Consider the following 19,176-nt stretch of genomic DNA (forward strand, 5'->3'; position numbering starts at 1 on the left):
GTGTACAATCATTACAGACATACTACTTATTTCCAGCATGGCCTTCACACAAAAAGTATTACAAAAACACATGTACTATACATATTAAGCAACATACAAAACATACATTCACACTATCACTATCATACATTTCTTCGACAAACACAACTCAGTTTAATATGATGATTATAAATTGCAATAATTTCATACTGTAAATAATGTAGATATATTCAGTAAAACCACATTCAATCAATATATTTACATATTTGGTAGTATCCATTACAAGTTGTTGCAAGAATGTCATATACGTACATTAACACAATTCATGTAAACAATGAACTATTTATTATAATGTGATTTAATTAAATAAAGTGTCAAGATTTTTTGTTCATGTGATAAAATTATTTTGCCAATAAGTAGCCTTTTAATGCATGTTTAAAGGCTGGTAGCTTATCTTGACATTTTATGTATGTAGGAAGATTATTCCAAATTTTCATTGCTTTATAGGCAAATGTATTTTTGATATAGTTTGTTCTAGGTTTTACAACAAAAAGATCCTTGTTTTCTGAAGAACGCAAGTTATAGTGCTCATTTTTGGCAAATGTTAACAATTCTGTGAAGTACGAAGGAGTCAAACAATTCATGCTTTTGAAAACAAGTAATGAGAGATGATAATAGCACCTGTCTTCAAAAGATAGCAACCCAGACTGTTTGAACATGTTTCCACAGTGGCTAGTTCCCAACTTCATTATTAGCTTAATCGCTCTTTTCTGAATGTTAGTGATTTTTGTGGTATCTGAGGAATGTGTAAGTCCCCAGACACTACAACAGTACTCCATGTTTGACATGATATATGCATTATAATACAATGATTTCATCTCGTCTGTTAAATAATATGCTATTCTTCTTAAAAGTGCCAATTTTGAATTAAGCTTATTCACTACAGTCTTAACATGTGTATGCCATGACAATGTCTGATCAACATGCACCCCGAGGACCTTTTGACATTTCACGTTTTCTACTGACAATCCATCTATTGATAGTTCAAGTTGCAATGCATGTTTTGCCTTATAATTAGTACATAGAATCATACATTTGGTTTTTGATGGATGGATTGACATATTATTTGTCTCACACCAACAGCTCACACTATTAAGACTTTTTTGTAGATCTGACTGAATGCTCAATATACTTGGACCTATTTTGTATAACGTGGAATCATCTGCATATAAGTCAATACATGAATTGGAAGAAATTAAAGGCATATCATTGATGTATATTAGAAAAAGTAATGAATGATCAACTTAGTGCTATTTTATTCAAGTCATAATACAAGGGACCAAAATTTTACCTCGTTACGACGATGCTGAAGATGACAAGTCAACTTAACTGGAACATGAGTCATTATTTGGTCCAAATTATATTGCGTAATTAGTGACTCGTTTTGAATGGAAATCGGAATGATCAACTTAGTGCTATTTTATTCAAGTCATAATACAAGGGACCAAAATTTTACCTCGTTACGACGATGCTGAAGATGACAAGTCAACTTAACTGGAACATGAGTCATTGTTTGGTCCAAATTGATGTATCAAGCTCATTTTTGATCAAATTTTGACAAAACAACAGTTTTGAACAAATATCTTTTCACAAATAGCGATATAAACACTGGTCTGGATATACCTCAACCTAAGTAAGCCTAAGTTTATCACCTTATATTTTGTTTTTATTTGCAGCATAATCCGGGATTGTAATGCACTTGTCAATTGTAACCACTGCCCCACCCACCCCTCGCCCTTGTTCGAGGGTTATACCGGGGACAGCAGAGGCAATGGGCTGTGTTTTAACCTTTTAGGCGGCCCAGCAGTGCCTAGTGAATGTGGTTTTGTCTTCATATTGAAAATAGTCGGAAATGGGCCTCACATAGGTATTCAGGGTTGCGGGGGCATTTGGCAGGGATTTTACCGGCAGTGTGTCCCTGCAGGTCGGGTATTTTACCCGGGATTTGAGAGACCGGAAGTCAAAGTCCCCGCTATACCGGACTTGGGGGGGGGGGGGCATATACAATTGGCTGGTGCATAAAAACATCTAAATAACCAAAAAAAGTACTGTGGAAAATACCCTTGTTCTTTTTGTTTTAATAAGCTCATGTCATTGCATTTCCTGTGATAATAAAAACAAAATTTAGTCTATGTTATATGGAGTCTGATGTTTGATGATGCCTGTGTAAGTGATCATTTTTTACAAATCCAAAATCAATCCTAAGTTATGTCTAAATACAGTTGCATATGATGTAAAACTGATTCAGGTAGATTTATATAAGTCGTTTCAAACATTTTACTAAAAGCAGGGTTATTTATCATTATGAATGATCGTCAAATTAAAGTACGTTTTAATTATATAAGAAATTAGATTTATCGATATAATGTTTGTACTAAACACGGATGAATAACTAGTACGTATTCCGACATTTTCCCAATGTCCATTAGAGGTTCAGTTCAAGATGGCATTAAAATGGGTTTAAGGGCAATTATTTTGAACAATCTTTCTTATTTATATTGAATATAAGGAAAACTATATTTTTCGCTCTTCGCTCGCTTCGGTTTTTATGAAAACTGACATTTTTTTATTTATTTTTTTCGCTCGCTCACTCCAATTTTTTCTGGCAATAATCCGAGGAACTAGACATTAATTTGGTGTGGCCTAACCTAGAAGCATGAAATAAAAAGCCGAGTGATGCATTGTAATTGTAGAGCCGAATGCGCGTCATGACATTTTGGAAATATATACTTTATACCAGGCGAAAACAGGTTCCGAAAATCCTATTTTGTCATGGTTTCGCCGCCATCTTGCATATCAAGCTCCAAAACCTCACTTAAACCCTTGCAGATTCGGAATACGTGTACCCATCTGATTATTGAAAAAGTGTCTTATTACGGTTGTAAGCGGACCGTGCACGAGAATTTCGAGTAATCCAACTAGTCGATGCATTGTATTTAGAAAGTCCATGATAATAATATAATGTTTAAAAATATTTCTATTTATCTATTTATAAATCTGTATTTATTTATGCATTTATTTGCTCACTAATATATGCAATACATTTATCGTCGTATTCATAAGTCAGATACTATTACTCGATTTTTCTTCAAAGGTGTCCTCTTGCAGGCGTAAGAAGGCGTTTCGAAGACACTTTTGAAGAAAAACTCGTACTATATATTCGGAAAAATGGTGGGAAATTTTGATAAAGACTGCTACGAAGACAAAAAAGAATTCAAACGTCTGCGAAACGAATACAACAGGGATAAAACCATCGAAGACATAAATGACTGTAACTGGGCTCAGTCTAAATATGATAAATAAAAAAGAAGGCTTATATTCTGTCGATCTGTGAGAGTGCAGCTTTAAAATCAACTAAACATTTATTGTAAATGAAAGTTATTCTATGAGTTTTAGAACCAGAAATTTACAGAATTATAAGAATCGATTCTCCTTTATACAAACTTCGTTTTCAAAGATCCCTTCCACGTTAAATGACACAGCGTCAGCGACGACCTCACCATCTGGCCGGATGTAGTAGACAATGACTTTGACATTGGGAGCCATGTCGGCGGTGAGGGGCAGCTGCCAGACGGTGGCGACTAGGGACACCTTGCCGGTTTGTACGATATTCCTTTTGGACATCACCTTTATGGAGAGAGATACAATTAGTTACGTGAGGCGTATTTGACAGGAATGATCGGCTGTCTACGTGAGCTCATTACACTACGTCACGACAGCAAACCATACAAAAACATGACAGCAAACCGTGAATAACTATTTCCTATTAACTGTTTCTCCCATGAATGGAAACAAGATTTCAATAATGGCCCCTAACTATGGCACCAATGAAATATAGGTCATTAATTGTTACGGAAATTAACATTAACGACTAGTTCTGACTACGTTTGACTTAATCGGTGTTGGTGCTTTTACTATTATGGCGGAAAGTTGACGACATTTCCATTTTCCCGACAATTTATTTTGCGTGAAGATACCAAATCACAGCGGATGAAATAAAAAAGTAGCATCTTCAGTTTTTTTCCTGTTTAGCGATTTTAAGAGCGGCGAAGTAGTTAAACGTGGAATAAATAAGAACTGTGGCCTCAACGTGGTTTACTCTGCGTTTGTATTTGTACATATTTAACGACTGTGAGAGTATCCATAAGAAGTAAATATGCATGCAGTGTATCACCCTTTACAGTACCTGGTAACTAGCCACGGTCTGATGTGGGTCCATGGAACGAATCTCTATGTCAGCCGTGCCTCCCGTCTGAAAGTAAACAGGCCGTATTACAGAAGCTCGCTCCGTTCGTGACGGAACATGCTCACACACCAACAAAGTATACTACTAAGTAACTACGTAGCACCAAGAAGTGCTATGCAGGGCATATGGTTAGACGCGGAATGCTTTGGTTTCAAACATCTATATCAATACTACTGCGTTATACATATTTTCTAGGCTGTGTATTTGAAATTGGTGGATAATAGGAAGCCATTTATATAAAATTAATAATGCGCATGGGTATACTAAAGGAACGAATTACGTGATTGAGGTCATGATCGGTGTATGAACGAAGTTGGGTTGGTTAAAGTGTGTGGACTCCACGTATATTTTAACCAGCCTATCTGCTTTATAGCCTTATAGCCTCTACAATAACATCAATCACGCAATTCAATTCTCATATTTACACCAATAGTTCATTATTTCTTTCCAAAATTGTTAATAAATTACCTTACTTCATTTAAGAAAAACAGTAATCTCACCCATGATGTAAATAGAACGACTCGAACGGATAACACATTTTTTTGCTATGGACAAAAATTGTCGCAAAATAAAATAACCTTTTTAACGTAAAATTGAATCTCTAATGACAACAAAACATTTAACAAATTATAAATTGAAACTTTTTAACATGTTGTTTAAAAAAATCGTGGCCTACATGCACAGCACAAACAATAGAACGCGTTTACTATTAATACGCGATGATTCGCGATCCGAACGCATCCGAAGATGTTGCGTTCATCGGAAAGGTATTCGCAATTGCTGAAATGCCCTTTTATTAAATGGAATGGAAAGTGTAGATATAGAAATATAAAGTAGTTCCTATTCCCAGGTTACAAACTTGTACGTCCACTGCTATAATATAAACAGGCAGGAGTGAAATGAAATTGAATGCACGGAAATCCGTTGTCAAGCTGTGATAAATATCGTATAAAAACAATGGACTTCATTTATTTAATGCTAATGCAAAAATGAAATGATTTCTTAATGTGTGCCATCAAAATGCTATCCTTATCAAAGTTTCCTCAGATGTTAACGGTATCATAATATATGGCTTATCAGCTAATACATGTGGGTAGGTGAATATATTAGTGTTGTTTGTAAATAAATAAAAACAGAGAGTTGTTTACCAGTTTTTTAAAGTTCACCTGTTCTGTTAGAACAGTTTATTCGCCTGCTCAATAACTGGGTCAGTAGACATAGATGTGTATTTGGACTGGTAGGTCAGGTTAAGGGTCGGCAGCGATGCAAAAGTCGATTGAGGGACAATACTTTTAATTCTTTTAAAAAAATCAACTTCTATTTAGTTCTGAGGTTCAATATTTAACAAGCATGACTCATATATCCGATGCAACATGAAAAGCTGTAAATAGGAGTTGATTTTTTTACGAAAGATTTATCAGATTTCCAATCAAAAAGCGTTTTCTCGGCAATGTCTCAATACAATAATAATATGTTTGTGAATAGAATTTATCGGAACTGCCCAATGAATAATGTCTTGTGGCTTTGTGTTGTTGCAGCTATTTTTTAAAAAAAATATAGAGAGGATATTTGTTTATTTCAGTGTACGATCGTATTTTATTTCACGAGTTTTTTCTATGATCTCGAGTGAAATAAAATACCATCTTACACTGAAATAAACAAATTTTCTGTTTCATGTATGCTTATTTTCCGAGTTGTATAGAATTTTAATTTATTTTCTTAAATACCCCCTTTTTGAAAAGGGTGTTATTTAGGCCGATATCCGTGGGGCGACCCCTCACACAAAATTATAGCTGTCAACTTTTCTATTTCCGGTTTGTTGAGAAAAAGTTCTCTGATATTCATTCTTATTATTCGCTCGTGTTTTAGTACACAGCTTATATGAATGGTAATCAATGAAGTGTTATAAGTGCACATATGTTCCAAAAAATAACGAAAACACTTTTATTTTTAAACGGGGCATGAATACATAACCAAATTACTATGCCGCCATTTAATGAAAAAAAATTGGAATGTCAAATGTGTTAGGAAAACAGATGCGGATTATCATTAAATTTTAAACATTTGTCTTAGTTTTAGACTGTGTTTCATGATTCATGAATATTCAGTCATCTTACTGTCATAGACCAGTCTGTTTCGTTTGAAAACAGGTTTGTTTTTCAGGTAAAGAGTGAATGCCACGCTAGTTTGTTGACAATTTTTTAGGCGTGGGTGGGGTAAAACAATATCAATTTATCTGTAAGTTGTGTGAATTTTCTGAGAAGCTCGTATTAATTATTACAAAGACAAATAATTCAAAATAAACGATAACATTCTATTTATGTTCGAACAGTTGTTTTCGTCTGTAATATGTTTGGTATGAAAGCAAATGTTCGAACATTCAGCTTCAAGATCAAGAAAAAGTTTGAAAACGGGATAACCGGTAATAAACGGTAAGTTGTTCACTTCCAAATATACATTTATTTAAACTTATAAAACATTTCTTTAAATATTAAACATTGTTTGCCAACATTGTCTGGTTCAATGTGAAGTGTTCTGTTTTGATCAAGGGGAAGAAACTACAAAATATTTTAAAAGTTGTTCTGAAAGTTGATATTTTCACTCCTTATTTTGCAGTGAAACATTCACTGTTGTTATTTCACTGAAAACCCCCATATTTTATCGAAAAGCATGATAGAAATAAGCCTTTTTGTAACCCGGAAATGAATTTCATCCACGAAATTTCATCATTTTTCTGAATTACTTTCTTATTTGACAATATACCATCAAGATATCTGAAGACATTGTTGAAAAGGTAGTCTGGGGCATTTTAACATAAAAACGAAGTACTTATGTCGACAGACCTTTCCGAAATTTTTAACTCCTAACTAAAACTCCAAACATGTCGTCAAGAATAAATGTTTCACTCCCAAAAAATATCGTTCTTCAAAGCTAAATAAAACATGTATTTTTTAAACGTTTAAGTTGTTGAACTTCCCCACCCACTTTTGCATCGCTGCCGGTCCTTAAACAAATTTCGAACAAATTTTAGTATATTAGAAATAACAGCTGATAGTATTATGGTGGCAGCGGGAAAATAAAAGGGCACTTAATTATACTGACTTAATATTTAGCCATGTTAAAAGGAATGGAAAAAAGAACTAAAACAACAACACCGAACTGGAACATGACGTGCGAGAAGGAACAAGCATAGAGAGTGACTAGAACTAAAAGGTAATATATGGTCGTTTATATTCGTTTTACGATGTTCTATAAAAAAAGCTCGATATTTTATTTGAAGTATAATAAAATAATAAGGATAAGATAATATGCCCCTCTTTGTTTTGAATGTAATAAAGCAACTTATAAATTAAAGTGACTCGCTCATGGTTTGTAAAATGCATTTTTTATGAAATTAAGTGTGGCAAATCATAAGGAATGTTCAAACAAAAATACCAAAAGCTGGAACCCTTCAGCAAATGTTGATATTTGCTCAAATATCGTCTTTGAAAACCCCACAAAAACCAAAATGCTTTATTATTCTATAACAGTGTTTTTTCTGCAATTTCGATATCTTAGAGTAAAACAATGATAAAATAAGTGTTTTCAGATGCATTACCGGGACAACTAATTTTTAGTCCAAAACATGAGCGAGTCACTTTAATGAAAACAAATTTACATTCCCTAAATTAACACTAACCATAACATACTTAGCCAGCTACGTATGGCAAATATTGTACGCATCACATTTCACGCAAATTTCTTTTTACACATGCACGCCACCAAACCGTTTTTGGGGGCCCACAGATTAGCTTAAAATCGTCCAACGTAAACGCTTTACGTTCATAAAACAAAACAGTGCGTACAAGAAATGTTGCTATGTGGTTTTAAAGCTGTACTGTGTACTTAAACAACCTGACTTATTGATTTTATAACAGTTTTCAAATTCCAGAACAATAAAGTCAGACAAGTTTTTGTTCATCATACACTATGAAGATTCATACTGATATTCTGTTTCTTCGTATATTTTTCTACCATAATGCATGTATATAGTGAATGTTCAATTCACTCCCTTAAAAATTGAATAGTACATAATAGAATATTTGCTATCTAAACATATTATTGAGTAAATCATATCTGAATATGTTAAACTTTCTAATAATAAGTAAATGCACGTGTACTTAATTTATATAGTTGGCGAAATCCAAATGATCTAGTGGATATGCTACTGCTTTAATATGCAAGGAAAAATCCTAATTTGGATTGCTTTAGATTTCAAAACAGTGAATTTCCTTACGGACCGCAGAATTGCAAAAGCCCTGTTTTCAGCTTAGGACACCAATGCTTTGACAAAACTTCTTTTCTTTACTTCGTAAAAAGACGAGCTAGAAATGGCGTTTACTGAATTTGTTTGATGTTTTTCATAGTGTTGACACCATTAAGTACTTTGATACCTCAGCGTTTTTTGTGCGCATCAGCAACTGGAGGTAAGTGTCGCTAGGAGAGTGCGACTTCCGGAGGGACTTGTAAGCGTCCACGTTGTCATAGTCCGCCTGAAGATAATGTTCTAGAGTAAGAAGGGTATATTCCACGTACACCCCTGCAGGGGGTCCAACGTGAAATGTGTTCGCCGAATTTTAAGTGAGGGAAATTGTATGAAGCCGAATAAAATGGCGGCGTTGAAAGGAATTTCGGTGTTTCAAGGATGTATTTTCAACTGGTAAGTAAGTTATATCACCTTTCTCGCAATATTAATACGCCTACACGGAGACCACACGTGTAAGCGTCTCTCGGTTTTTTAACCTATGTTTCTAGAGGCCTTTACAAAAAAGTTATTGAATGTATAAGCTGAACGATTGATTGTTTACAAAGTGAAAATAGAAAATTGCGTGACTTGAAACTGTGTTTTCGGCCCAAGTTTACCATTCTTGTACCTGTTTTAGCTATTTGTTATTGAATATTTCAATTATTCATCTTTTCGACCGCTACTGCACTTACATGGGTATTATACTGCCGATTTTTTCATGTTTAAACACCTTTTATGTTGGGCGACGAAGTTTTATGCAGATTTTGTGTGAAGCAGAATCAGAAAAAGCGTGCTTTAAAGCTGCATTTTCACAGATTAAACAGTTTGACAACTTTTTAATTTAAGTCCTGGAACGAGCCATTTTTGCGAGAATCCATGGAAACCCGCTATATAAGACTGCCGACAAAAAAAGATATTTAAATTCAAAAATTTATGCTTAATGCATTTTTTTTTAAAATCGTTAGTAACGGTTTAAGCTATAAAACATTATTATTTTAACGGAAATATGAAAATCTGTGATCTGATCTTTGATTAACAATCTTTTAATATCAGTTTACCTTTACTTACGCAAATAATTGTTCTTACCAAGACAGAAAATAAAAAAAAAGTTGTAAAAACGGAATATCTGTGTGAGTGCAACATTTATAGCGTTCTTAAGACACATATAAACATTAATACTAAAAGAAAATGTGGTACCCGATAAGAACATACCACGTGTTTAATGCAAAATTACACACCAGATACACCTGTGTACTATTTTAGCAAGATTGTATACTCTAAAATTCACCATTTTACACTGACCGAAGATAAATATATCGTATGGGAAGACCCCACAGCCTCTTTTAATTCATAGACGATGTTAAGGGTATAAACACTTCACTGCGGTCAATAACTTAAGTTCACTGAAATACGTGTACCAATGTTAAGGTAGTCTTAAAGGGTCTAGAATAAATAGTTTAGTGGGTAATACATTAAATTCCACTATCTATAATCCTGCATTGAAAAGAATAACATATACTCTGAACACATTATTTTAGACCAGGTTAGACAACATAGATATCAGTACATTTCCGTGAAAGTAAGTCATTGTGCTTTATTATTATATCATAACATTTATTTCATACATATATTTTGTTATTTAGCGTTGTACACAAAGATCCATTGCAAGACAACTGCCGGGGTTGGTGGGGTTGGGTATGGGTATGGGTAGACTTAAACTGCTTTAAAACGTATTTTCGTTGGTAAGATAAAATTAGACTGATAATATTGCATTCATTGTATTTGCCGTATTGCGGGACGTTCGTGTTACATCAAGAGTTCTTACATTTATTTACCGAGTAATAATTTGATTTCCAAATTCATATAGATGAATTGCTGGAATACTATACAAGTTATTTTGCATAACACATACACGGTACGTTCAAATTTCCTTTTGTTATAATTATTAACACGTGTTACAGCTCATGTCTTAATTAAACTTTTATTAACGCATGTATATTCTGATTTTGCTTCACACAAAAACTGCATAAAACTTCGTCGCCCAACATAAAAGGTGTTTAAACATGAAAAAATCGGCAGTATAATACCCATGTAAGTGCAGTAGCGGTCGAAAAGATAAATAATGCAAATATTCATTAACAAATAGCTAAAACAGGTACAAGAATGGTAAACTTGGGCCGAAAACACAGTTTCAAGTCACGCAATTTTCTATTTTCACTTTGTAAACAATCAATCGTTCAGCTTATACATTCAATAACTTTTTTGTAAATGCCTCTAGAAACATAGGTTAAAAAACCGAGAGACGCTTATACGTGTGGTCTCCGTGTAGGCGTATTTATTTTGCGAGAAAGGTGATATAACTTACTTACCAGGTGAAAATACATCCTTGAAACACCGAAATTCCTTTCAACGCCGCCATTTTATTCGGCTTCACACAATTTTCCTCACTTAAAATTCGGCGAACACATTTCACGTTGGACCCCCTGTCCTGGATAGGTCGATAATTTCGACATTGGATTGGTGACGAATTATGTTGGGAATTAATAAGTATTACTTACTTTAATTTATATGACATGATATCATTTAAGATCATTAAAACTATGCACTAACTCATCCTTCAATGGGCGCTTTCACAAGTCAGTATATACATGAATTTATTGATCATATATTCTTAAAGGGACTAGACACCAGATTGTCCTAAATTGGTAAATACGGTATTTCCTCAATACAAGCCTAGAATTATGAATGCGAACTAGTATGAGGCCGGTAATTCATTATTTAACATGATTGAAAGAATATTGGAGTTTACCCGTTTAAAAATAGCTCGTAGTGGCTCGTAGTGGTTTCCCAGTTGAAAGTGTGTATATTAAGCATGCGAAAGTCACGTGATTAGTACAGATACATAAACCGAAGCTTTTTTACTTTTTTTTACTTTTTGCTGGGATTTACGTAGTAGAAAAAATCAGTACATTTGGAATTGTAACAGTACGCACAAACTGCTTAGGCGATGCGATACACCAGTAAGTAAGATTTAATGCGTTGTACACAGCGATATCACTTTTAAATGTAAGATTATGACAACTTTCTTCTTTTTTGCAATGGTATCTGGTGTCTAGTCCCTTTAAAAACGTCGTTAAAAAATGTACCACAATGCTGACGCGTGTGACGTCATTAGGTATATCGAGGGGAATCTCCACAATGCCATCGGGCGGGATAGTGAGAAGCTTTTCTGGTAGTTTTTCCTCGTTCTCGCGGGGCCACCAGCCCCAGCGGTCCGGGATGATAAGAGGCTCGATAAATGGCAGTGGTGGAGGCGTCTCCATGGTAAGGTTGGACCCCTCTAAAAATTGTTCTAGTAAAACATAAAAACATGACACCATGTGAAGGTGTTTATAAAATGTGTCATCCTTACGACAGATGTTCATTACTTTCTTTCCATTGGAAGAGCGTGGTGTATAAAAATGTGTTTCCGTTTGTTTGTGTTTTTTTCTTCTATTTCAAACGGTTGCATTAAAGCAGTGTGCAGCCATTATAATAGCAAAATCAGTTTATTAGATGTGTTGTATGTAAATCCATCAAAAATACACAAAAGAAGTGTAACACAATTGCACAAATACCTGCAGGTGTCGGTGTGGTGGTTGAAGTTGTCGTTGTTGTTGTTGTCGTTGTAGTTCTTATTGGTCGGTGGTAAGTAATTTTGATGGACACAGGACCGTTGATGACCGACGGTGGCGAGTCATCACGTTCTGATACTTTCAACTGTAAAAAGATGCATCGCATAAATGAAATGTTTATTTAGCAACTCATTATGGATGACCATTTTATACACCTGAGGATTTCTTATACTTAAGTTGGCTTATTTCCGACAATTTGTGATTTTAACAGTGCGAAAATGCGACAAGTGGCGGGACGAAATTGCGCCAATTTGCTTGGCAAAACGCGCATAAAAGCCAGGCGAAAAGGCGCCAGGTGACTAGGCAAAAATGCAACGCGGAAAGGTGAAAACACGAAATGGCAAAAATCAGCCACCATACATACATGATTCGCGTTAAAAAAACGTTTATTGAATAACGATTTCTAATTATTCATTCTATACACTTGAGGATAGGTTTTAAACTCGATGTACTTCTTCAAAAAGTAAACGTTTAAATTCTATAACATTATTTGTCTGCGGAATACACTTCATTTTGTCACAATTTGTTTATACTTAAGCAGTTAAAAAAATATCCCTTACTTGTTAACATGTTCAATAAGATAATTTTAGATATGAAAATTATCACTATCCATTATGTAAGAGTATTGCAACCAAACTTTTGTATGTCTAAACATAGAGGGATCCTACCACAGCTGTATATGCGAGCCCCGGTTTGAAGTTTTCCGGAAGTGACTGGGGAAACTCTAGTTTGGTCGGCTTCTCGAAGAACTGGACTTCCTGTTCCATTGTGGCTAGCTTGATTCCGGTAAGCGTCTCCGTGACATTGGCCTCAACCACCATGTAACCGTAGTCCAGCCAGCGTGTCGAGTCCCTAAGACGCTTAGTTGGGACGGTAAACGTTGCTGTGCCGTCAACCTGACAGGAAAACGTTCATTATGGGTGCTGTAACACTATTTTTATTGACGGTCGAATAAAAACGCAATTATGCCATTCAGTCACTAGATCCATCCATCCATCCATCCATCCATCAATCAATAAATCAATCAATCAATCAATCAATCAATCAATCAATCAATCAATCAATCAATCAATCAATCAATCAATCAATCAATCAATCAATCAATCAATCAATCAATCAATCAATCAATCAATCAATCAATCAACCAATCAACCAACCAACCAATCAATCAATCAATCAATTTACAGCTTATAAAATGCTCTAACATTGAGGAATATAGAACAAGTTAACACAGTAAACATAGTAAACATAGTTATCATATATGTATATACATGTATATATATATATACCAAGTTACATACAAGTATTGCTTTGTAACCACCTCTATAAAAACAGAACTAGAGGCTTTTACGGCAACATATGCCGTTCGGTTTAACAGTGTACATTTACTCGGCAAAAAAGTCATGCGACTAGGTGTATATTGATATATAACTTTGAATGTATTGAGAAAACAGTTTTATGCCATACATATTATGAAAGAATAAATCAAGGACATTCGTTTATTACAAATGTTAATGAAGTTTATTGATGTGAACAATGGATTTTATCAATTTGATCAGTATATGGGTCAGGGTGTAAAAGTCACAATACAGCTCGTTTCGGCGTATAACCATTTTGTATGACCAACCACTGGAATGAAATAAACAGTAACAAAATCAACAAAAACAATGTAAAAAATGAAAAGTCAACAATATCAACATAATATCACATAACTACAAAGCCTTATTTTAAGTTTATCTTGTTAATAAAGGCGTATGATTTCTCTTTTTAAACCTTAATAGTGTGTATATCCCCCGAAATTGTCCCTGCATTCAATCATTCTGGCTTTTGATGAATAAACGAGTTTTTTTCATTTCCTGTTGTGGAATCGCATCCCATTCCTCTTCAATAAATCTTCAAAGGTCCACTAGGGTGCTATGTGGCGTTTTACGCAGAAAAACGCGGCGTCCAAGAACATCCCAAACTTGTTCAATGCGCGAGCACAGGAGCTTTGTTTTGACACACCCCTTTGACCACGCCCTTCCCCCCCTTTGGTAAAAAATCCCAGACTTATAAATAATGATGGGGGGACTGTTACTAATGAAAACTTACAAACAGTTTTTTGCATTTCGGGTTTGAAATTGCATTTTTTTCAGTAAAAATGTACATTTTCCACTCGACAAGGAAAGCCCAAAAGTGTAGAGTTTGGTTGCGAATTGACAAAGTTATGGCCTCTTGAGCAGGGTCATCTCAACAAATATGTGGAAATACAGGGACAAGTCGTCACCCTTTACAAAGATGATAGAATAAAAATAAAAAATAAATGTTTTTGTAAGTTTTCATTAGTAACAGTTCCCCCATCATTTTTAATTAGTCTGGGATTTTTTTTTAAATGGGGGGGGGGCGTGGTCAAAGGGGTGTGTCAAAACTACACACCCTGCCCCTGTGTGTGCAAGAGGTCGGGCGACATTGCGGGCCAGTTCATACGCTGTATGCCATGTTCCTGGACGAAATGGTTCACAGTAGCAGCCCTATAGGGCCTACTATTGTCATCTTGATAGATTGGCTGGCGAACGTTCATCTGGAGAAAGAACGGAAGCACGTGCGGTCCATACATCTCGTCTCGATACCGTTGACCGGTCAATAAGCCGTCAACAAAAACAACTGATCATCTCTTTCCCGCGACAGTCGGTATTACGGCACAATGCGCGTGACGCTCACGACGCCGGCGCCACACACGCAGGCGTCCGTCAACATTCCAAAGGTAAAAACGCGACTCGTCACTGAACAACACAGTCCGCCACTGCTCTCTGTTCAAGCGCGCATGCTCGTTGCAAAATGATAGCCGGGCATGTATGTATGCCGGTCTTGTAAGCCTAGTTTCTTCGCCGGAACACGGGACTTTAACCCGGCAGCCTGCATCTGGTTACGAATAGTTTGGAATGAAACAGGTCTCGCGTCTGGATCCCGCTTCGCCATAAGAGTTTGACGCATTGCAACACTGGATAAAAACCTGTTTCAATTGACGTTTGCTTCCTGGCCGGACGTGGCTCTGGGTCGCCCTGACCGCGGCATATCACGTACTGCCCATGTCGCTTGAAACCGTTGCCATAAGCGATAAATCGTTACACGGTTAACGTTGAAGCGCCTTGCAATGTTTAACGTTCCATTCCGCTTCTTTAAATCCGATAGCACGTAACCGGTCGTCGTCGGATAATGAGTTAAGATTATTTTCTACTAAACAAGGTTATTTGGACGTACACAATTAAAACAACTTGTGCCTAATTCAAAATGAAATCCTCATTACTAACGGCATTATCTTAAAGTGAATGACCAATGAATAATCTTTAATATTAATGCAGTTGTTTAAAATAAAAAGAACTTGCATAAAATAAATATTATTATATTTAAAGTGCCTGAAAAAATAATAAGGGAACACGTTGTCGAATGACTTTTTTGCCAGTATATATCATTTTAGGTTATAATGATAGGTAATAATTGATAATTGACCAGCAACGCAGCTACAGTCACTGTGTTAAAGACCCTGTCACACTGTCACGACTTGCATCCACGAGTTACCACGAGTGCTGCTGAATTATAACTCGCAAAAAATGCCACAAGATGACCGCGGATTCCGATGCTGGGTACACCAGTTCGACACCCTGCTCGAGTTCTCTTCCATGTGAATACGAGAGTAGAACGAGATTCGTCTGTTAAACCCGAGTTTAAGCAACATCGGTACGATCTGTGTACGACACTCTTTCGACAACCACAGATATTTCTACGAATTATGCCGATATGTGCACGATATCATCACACGAGAAAGGACGACACATGGCGCAACTGGGTATAAATACAGATGGTGCTGCACATCAGGACCAAATTCCAGTTGATCAGCGTAGGTGACGATTCGTAGAAATTCAAAGGTGTTGTTGGTGCAGGGGTGGTGACTCAACGTCTGGTTCCACAGCCACCATTTGTCTTAACGGAGCCTTTCCTTTTCTCTTCGAATGCATGACTAGTCTAACAATGGTTTACCTCTTGTACACACAGTGATGTTAACTGGTCTGAATCTTCAGAAGAAATGATGCAGTGATTTTTCTTGATATGATCACATTGAACTCGCCGGAAGTCGCAACAGTCTCGAGGACATGTCGAAGGTACGTACAAACTCACAACAACTCGAACGAATCTCGAGCAGAGATCGTAATAATGTCCCCCTGAGTCGCTGCTGAACTCGTAGATTGTCGACAGACTTTTAGACCCGGCGAGAAGCGACGACAAGTGAAGACATGTGTACCACAAGTGTTTGAGTTTGTTCGACACCCCTACCACATGTCTTCGATATGTGCACGAGACGAAAACTCGTACGACAATTTTAAACCGTTTCAAGTTCTTGCCGAGTACTTTCTTTATGAAGAGACATGTCTTCGACATGCAACGACAAGGATTCCAGTCCAACACGACACCTGAAGAGTTTAGGCGAGTTGAAACTCGCAACAACTCGTAGCCAAAAGTCTCCACAGTGTGACAGGGGCTTTGTTAAGCGTTATTAAATGTCGCCAATATAGTTTAGTCAAAGTATGCACGTAAACACCGTAATGTATAGCTTATGAGCATTGCAGAAATAGTGCGTTGTTGTCGGTGTCTATAAAAGGTTCTAAAGGTACTCAATCCATTGTATATCTTCCAAGTTATTTAAACTTTCATATTCATGTCAATTTAAAGAGAATTCATTTGGGTCTTCCTGATTGACAATGTGTGATTACAAGCACTAATAAATGTACACGTTCTTCTTGAAAAGTAAAGTTACACTTAGCACAATGTCTGTTTGTTGTTGTTTTTTTAATACGAAGGTCTGTACCACAAATTTGCTATAATCCTTACTGTGTGACGAAAATTACTTTTTCTTGAATGAGTATACATTAGTATAATAGAAGGTTGTATACGAATTAGCATAAAATCACAACCATTTGCAGTACGGGAATCCCAGCATAACTTGCATTTAAGTATTACAGCGTTGTTAACCATGCAGTTTTTTTGAAGTGGCTCTTTCTACGGAGAAATAGCTATTTAGCACAAAGTGCATGTTGTATTTGGTCAACAGCCTTTTTTTGGATTTGTTGTTTTGTTGCTTTGACCTTTCAGTCACTAAATCCTTATTTGTGGTTTAAACATTAAGTAACTAAATCCATGTAAAGGTCGTTTGTGGTTTAGGCCTTACAGTCACTAAATCCTTACTTTAGACAGACATTGTGCTCCTTAAATCCAAAGGTAATTTGTGGTTCATGCCATACAGTCATTATCTCTAATTAAGGTCATTTAGGGGTTACGACTTTCTGTCACTTAACCCTTATTTAAACCCATTAGTGGGTTACGCCTTTCAGTCACTAAACCCGTATTAAGGTCATTTGTGGTTTACGTCTTTCAATCATTTATCCCTTTTATGGCCATTTGTGGGTTACGCCTTTCAGTAACTTAATTCTTATTAATGTCATTTGTAGTTAACATACTTCAGTCATTTAATCCTTATTCATGTCAATGATGGTTTACGCCATTCAGTCACTAAATTGTTAGTAAGGTCAGTTGTGGTTTACGCCATTCAGTCACTTAATTCTTATTAAGGTCATTTATGGGTTACGCCTTTCAGTGATTTAACCCATATTAAGGACATTGCGATTTAAGCCTTTCAGTCACTAAATCCTTATTAAGGTCATTAGTTGGGTACGCCTTTCAGTAATTTAATCCTTATTAAGGTTATTTGTGGTTTACGCATTTCAGTCAATAAATCCTTATTTAGGTCATTTGTGGTTTTCGCCTTTTTTCAGTAATTTAATTCTTAGTAAGGGTTTTTGGGGGCAACACCTTTCAGTCACTTAACTTTTCTTAAGGGTATTTGTGGTTTATGCTTTTCAGTCACTAAATCCTTTTTAAGGTCATTTGTGGTTTTCGCTTTTCAGTCACTAAATCCATATTAAGATCATTTGTGGGTTAAAACATTCAATTATTTAATCCTAATTAAAGGGCATCTGTGGTTTATGCCTTTCAGTCACTTAATCCTTTTTAAGGTCATTTGTGGTTTACGCATTTAAGTTACTAAGTCCTTATTAAGGTCATTTGTGATTTTCGCCTTTTTTCAGTAATTAAATTTTTAGTATGGTCGTTTGTTGGTTACGGCTTCTAATCACTTAAACCTTCTTAAGGGCATTTGTGGTTTATGCCTTTCTGTCACTAAATCCTTTTTAAGAGTGTTTGTGGTTTACGCATTTTTGTCACTGAATCCTTATTAAGGTCATTTGTGGGTTACAACTTTCAGTTATTTAATCCTTCTTATGGTCATTTGTTGTTTATGCTTTTCAGTCACTATACCTTTAATGAGGGTATTTAGAATATGGGTTACGCCGTTGAATAAATTAATTCTTATACAGGTCATTTATGGATTACGCCTTTTAGTCACTAAATCATTATTAAAGTAATTTGTGTTTTACGCCTTTTAGTCACTAAATCCTTTTTAGTTCATTTGTGGAATACGCCGTTAAGACACTAAATCCTTATTAAGATCAATTGTGGATTACACTTTTCAGTCATTTAAGCATTATTAAGGGCATTTGTGGTTTATGCCTTTCAGTCCATAAACCCTTATTAAGGGCATTTGTGGTTTACGCCTTTCAGTCACTAAACCCTTATTAAGGGCATTTGTGGGTTACGCCTATCAATCATTTAATCCTTAATAAGGGTATTTGAGGGTTACGCCTTTAAGTCACTTAATCCTTAGTAAGATCATTTATGAGTTGTGCCATTCAGCCACTAAATCCGTTTTAAAGTCATTTGTGGTTTACGCATTTCAGTCATTTAATCCTTGTTAAGGTCATTTGTGGGATACGCATTTCAATCATTTAATCCTTAAAAAGGTCACTTGTGGGTTACGCCTTTCAGTCACTAAATTCTTAGTA

General features: G+C 35.7%; 1 protein-coding gene across 2 annotated transcripts in view; it reads right to left on the reverse strand.

Annotated features, from left to right (window-relative positions):
* LOC128228398 (CD109 antigen-like) overlaps positions 1-19,176 on the reverse strand; it is a 130,341-nt gene that overhangs the window by 41,127 nt on the left and 70,038 nt on the right. Inside the window, exons 10-15 of one of the 2 annotated variants that reach the window (XM_052939699.1) lie at positions 12,913-13,140; positions 12,188-12,329; positions 11,717-11,910; positions 8,719-8,817; positions 4,226-4,291; positions 3,484-3,666 (exon numbers count right to left, since the gene is read on the reverse strand). In XM_052939699.1, coding sequence (XP_052795659.1) covers positions 3,484-3,666; positions 4,226-4,291; positions 8,719-8,817; positions 11,717-11,910; positions 12,188-12,329; positions 12,913-13,140 — 912 coding nt within the window. Of the gene's footprint in view, positions 1-3,483; positions 3,667-4,225; positions 4,292-8,718; positions 8,818-11,716; positions 11,923-12,187; positions 12,330-12,912; positions 13,141-19,176 lie in introns of both variants that reach the window. The other variant, XM_052939698.1, reaches the window with a different exon arrangement.

Source organism: Mya arenaria, chromosome 3 (assembly GCF_026914265.1).
Source record: "Mya arenaria isolate MELC-2E11 chromosome 3, ASM2691426v1".
Taxonomy (NCBI): Eukaryota; Metazoa; Mollusca; class Bivalvia; order Myida; family Myidae; genus Mya; species Mya arenaria.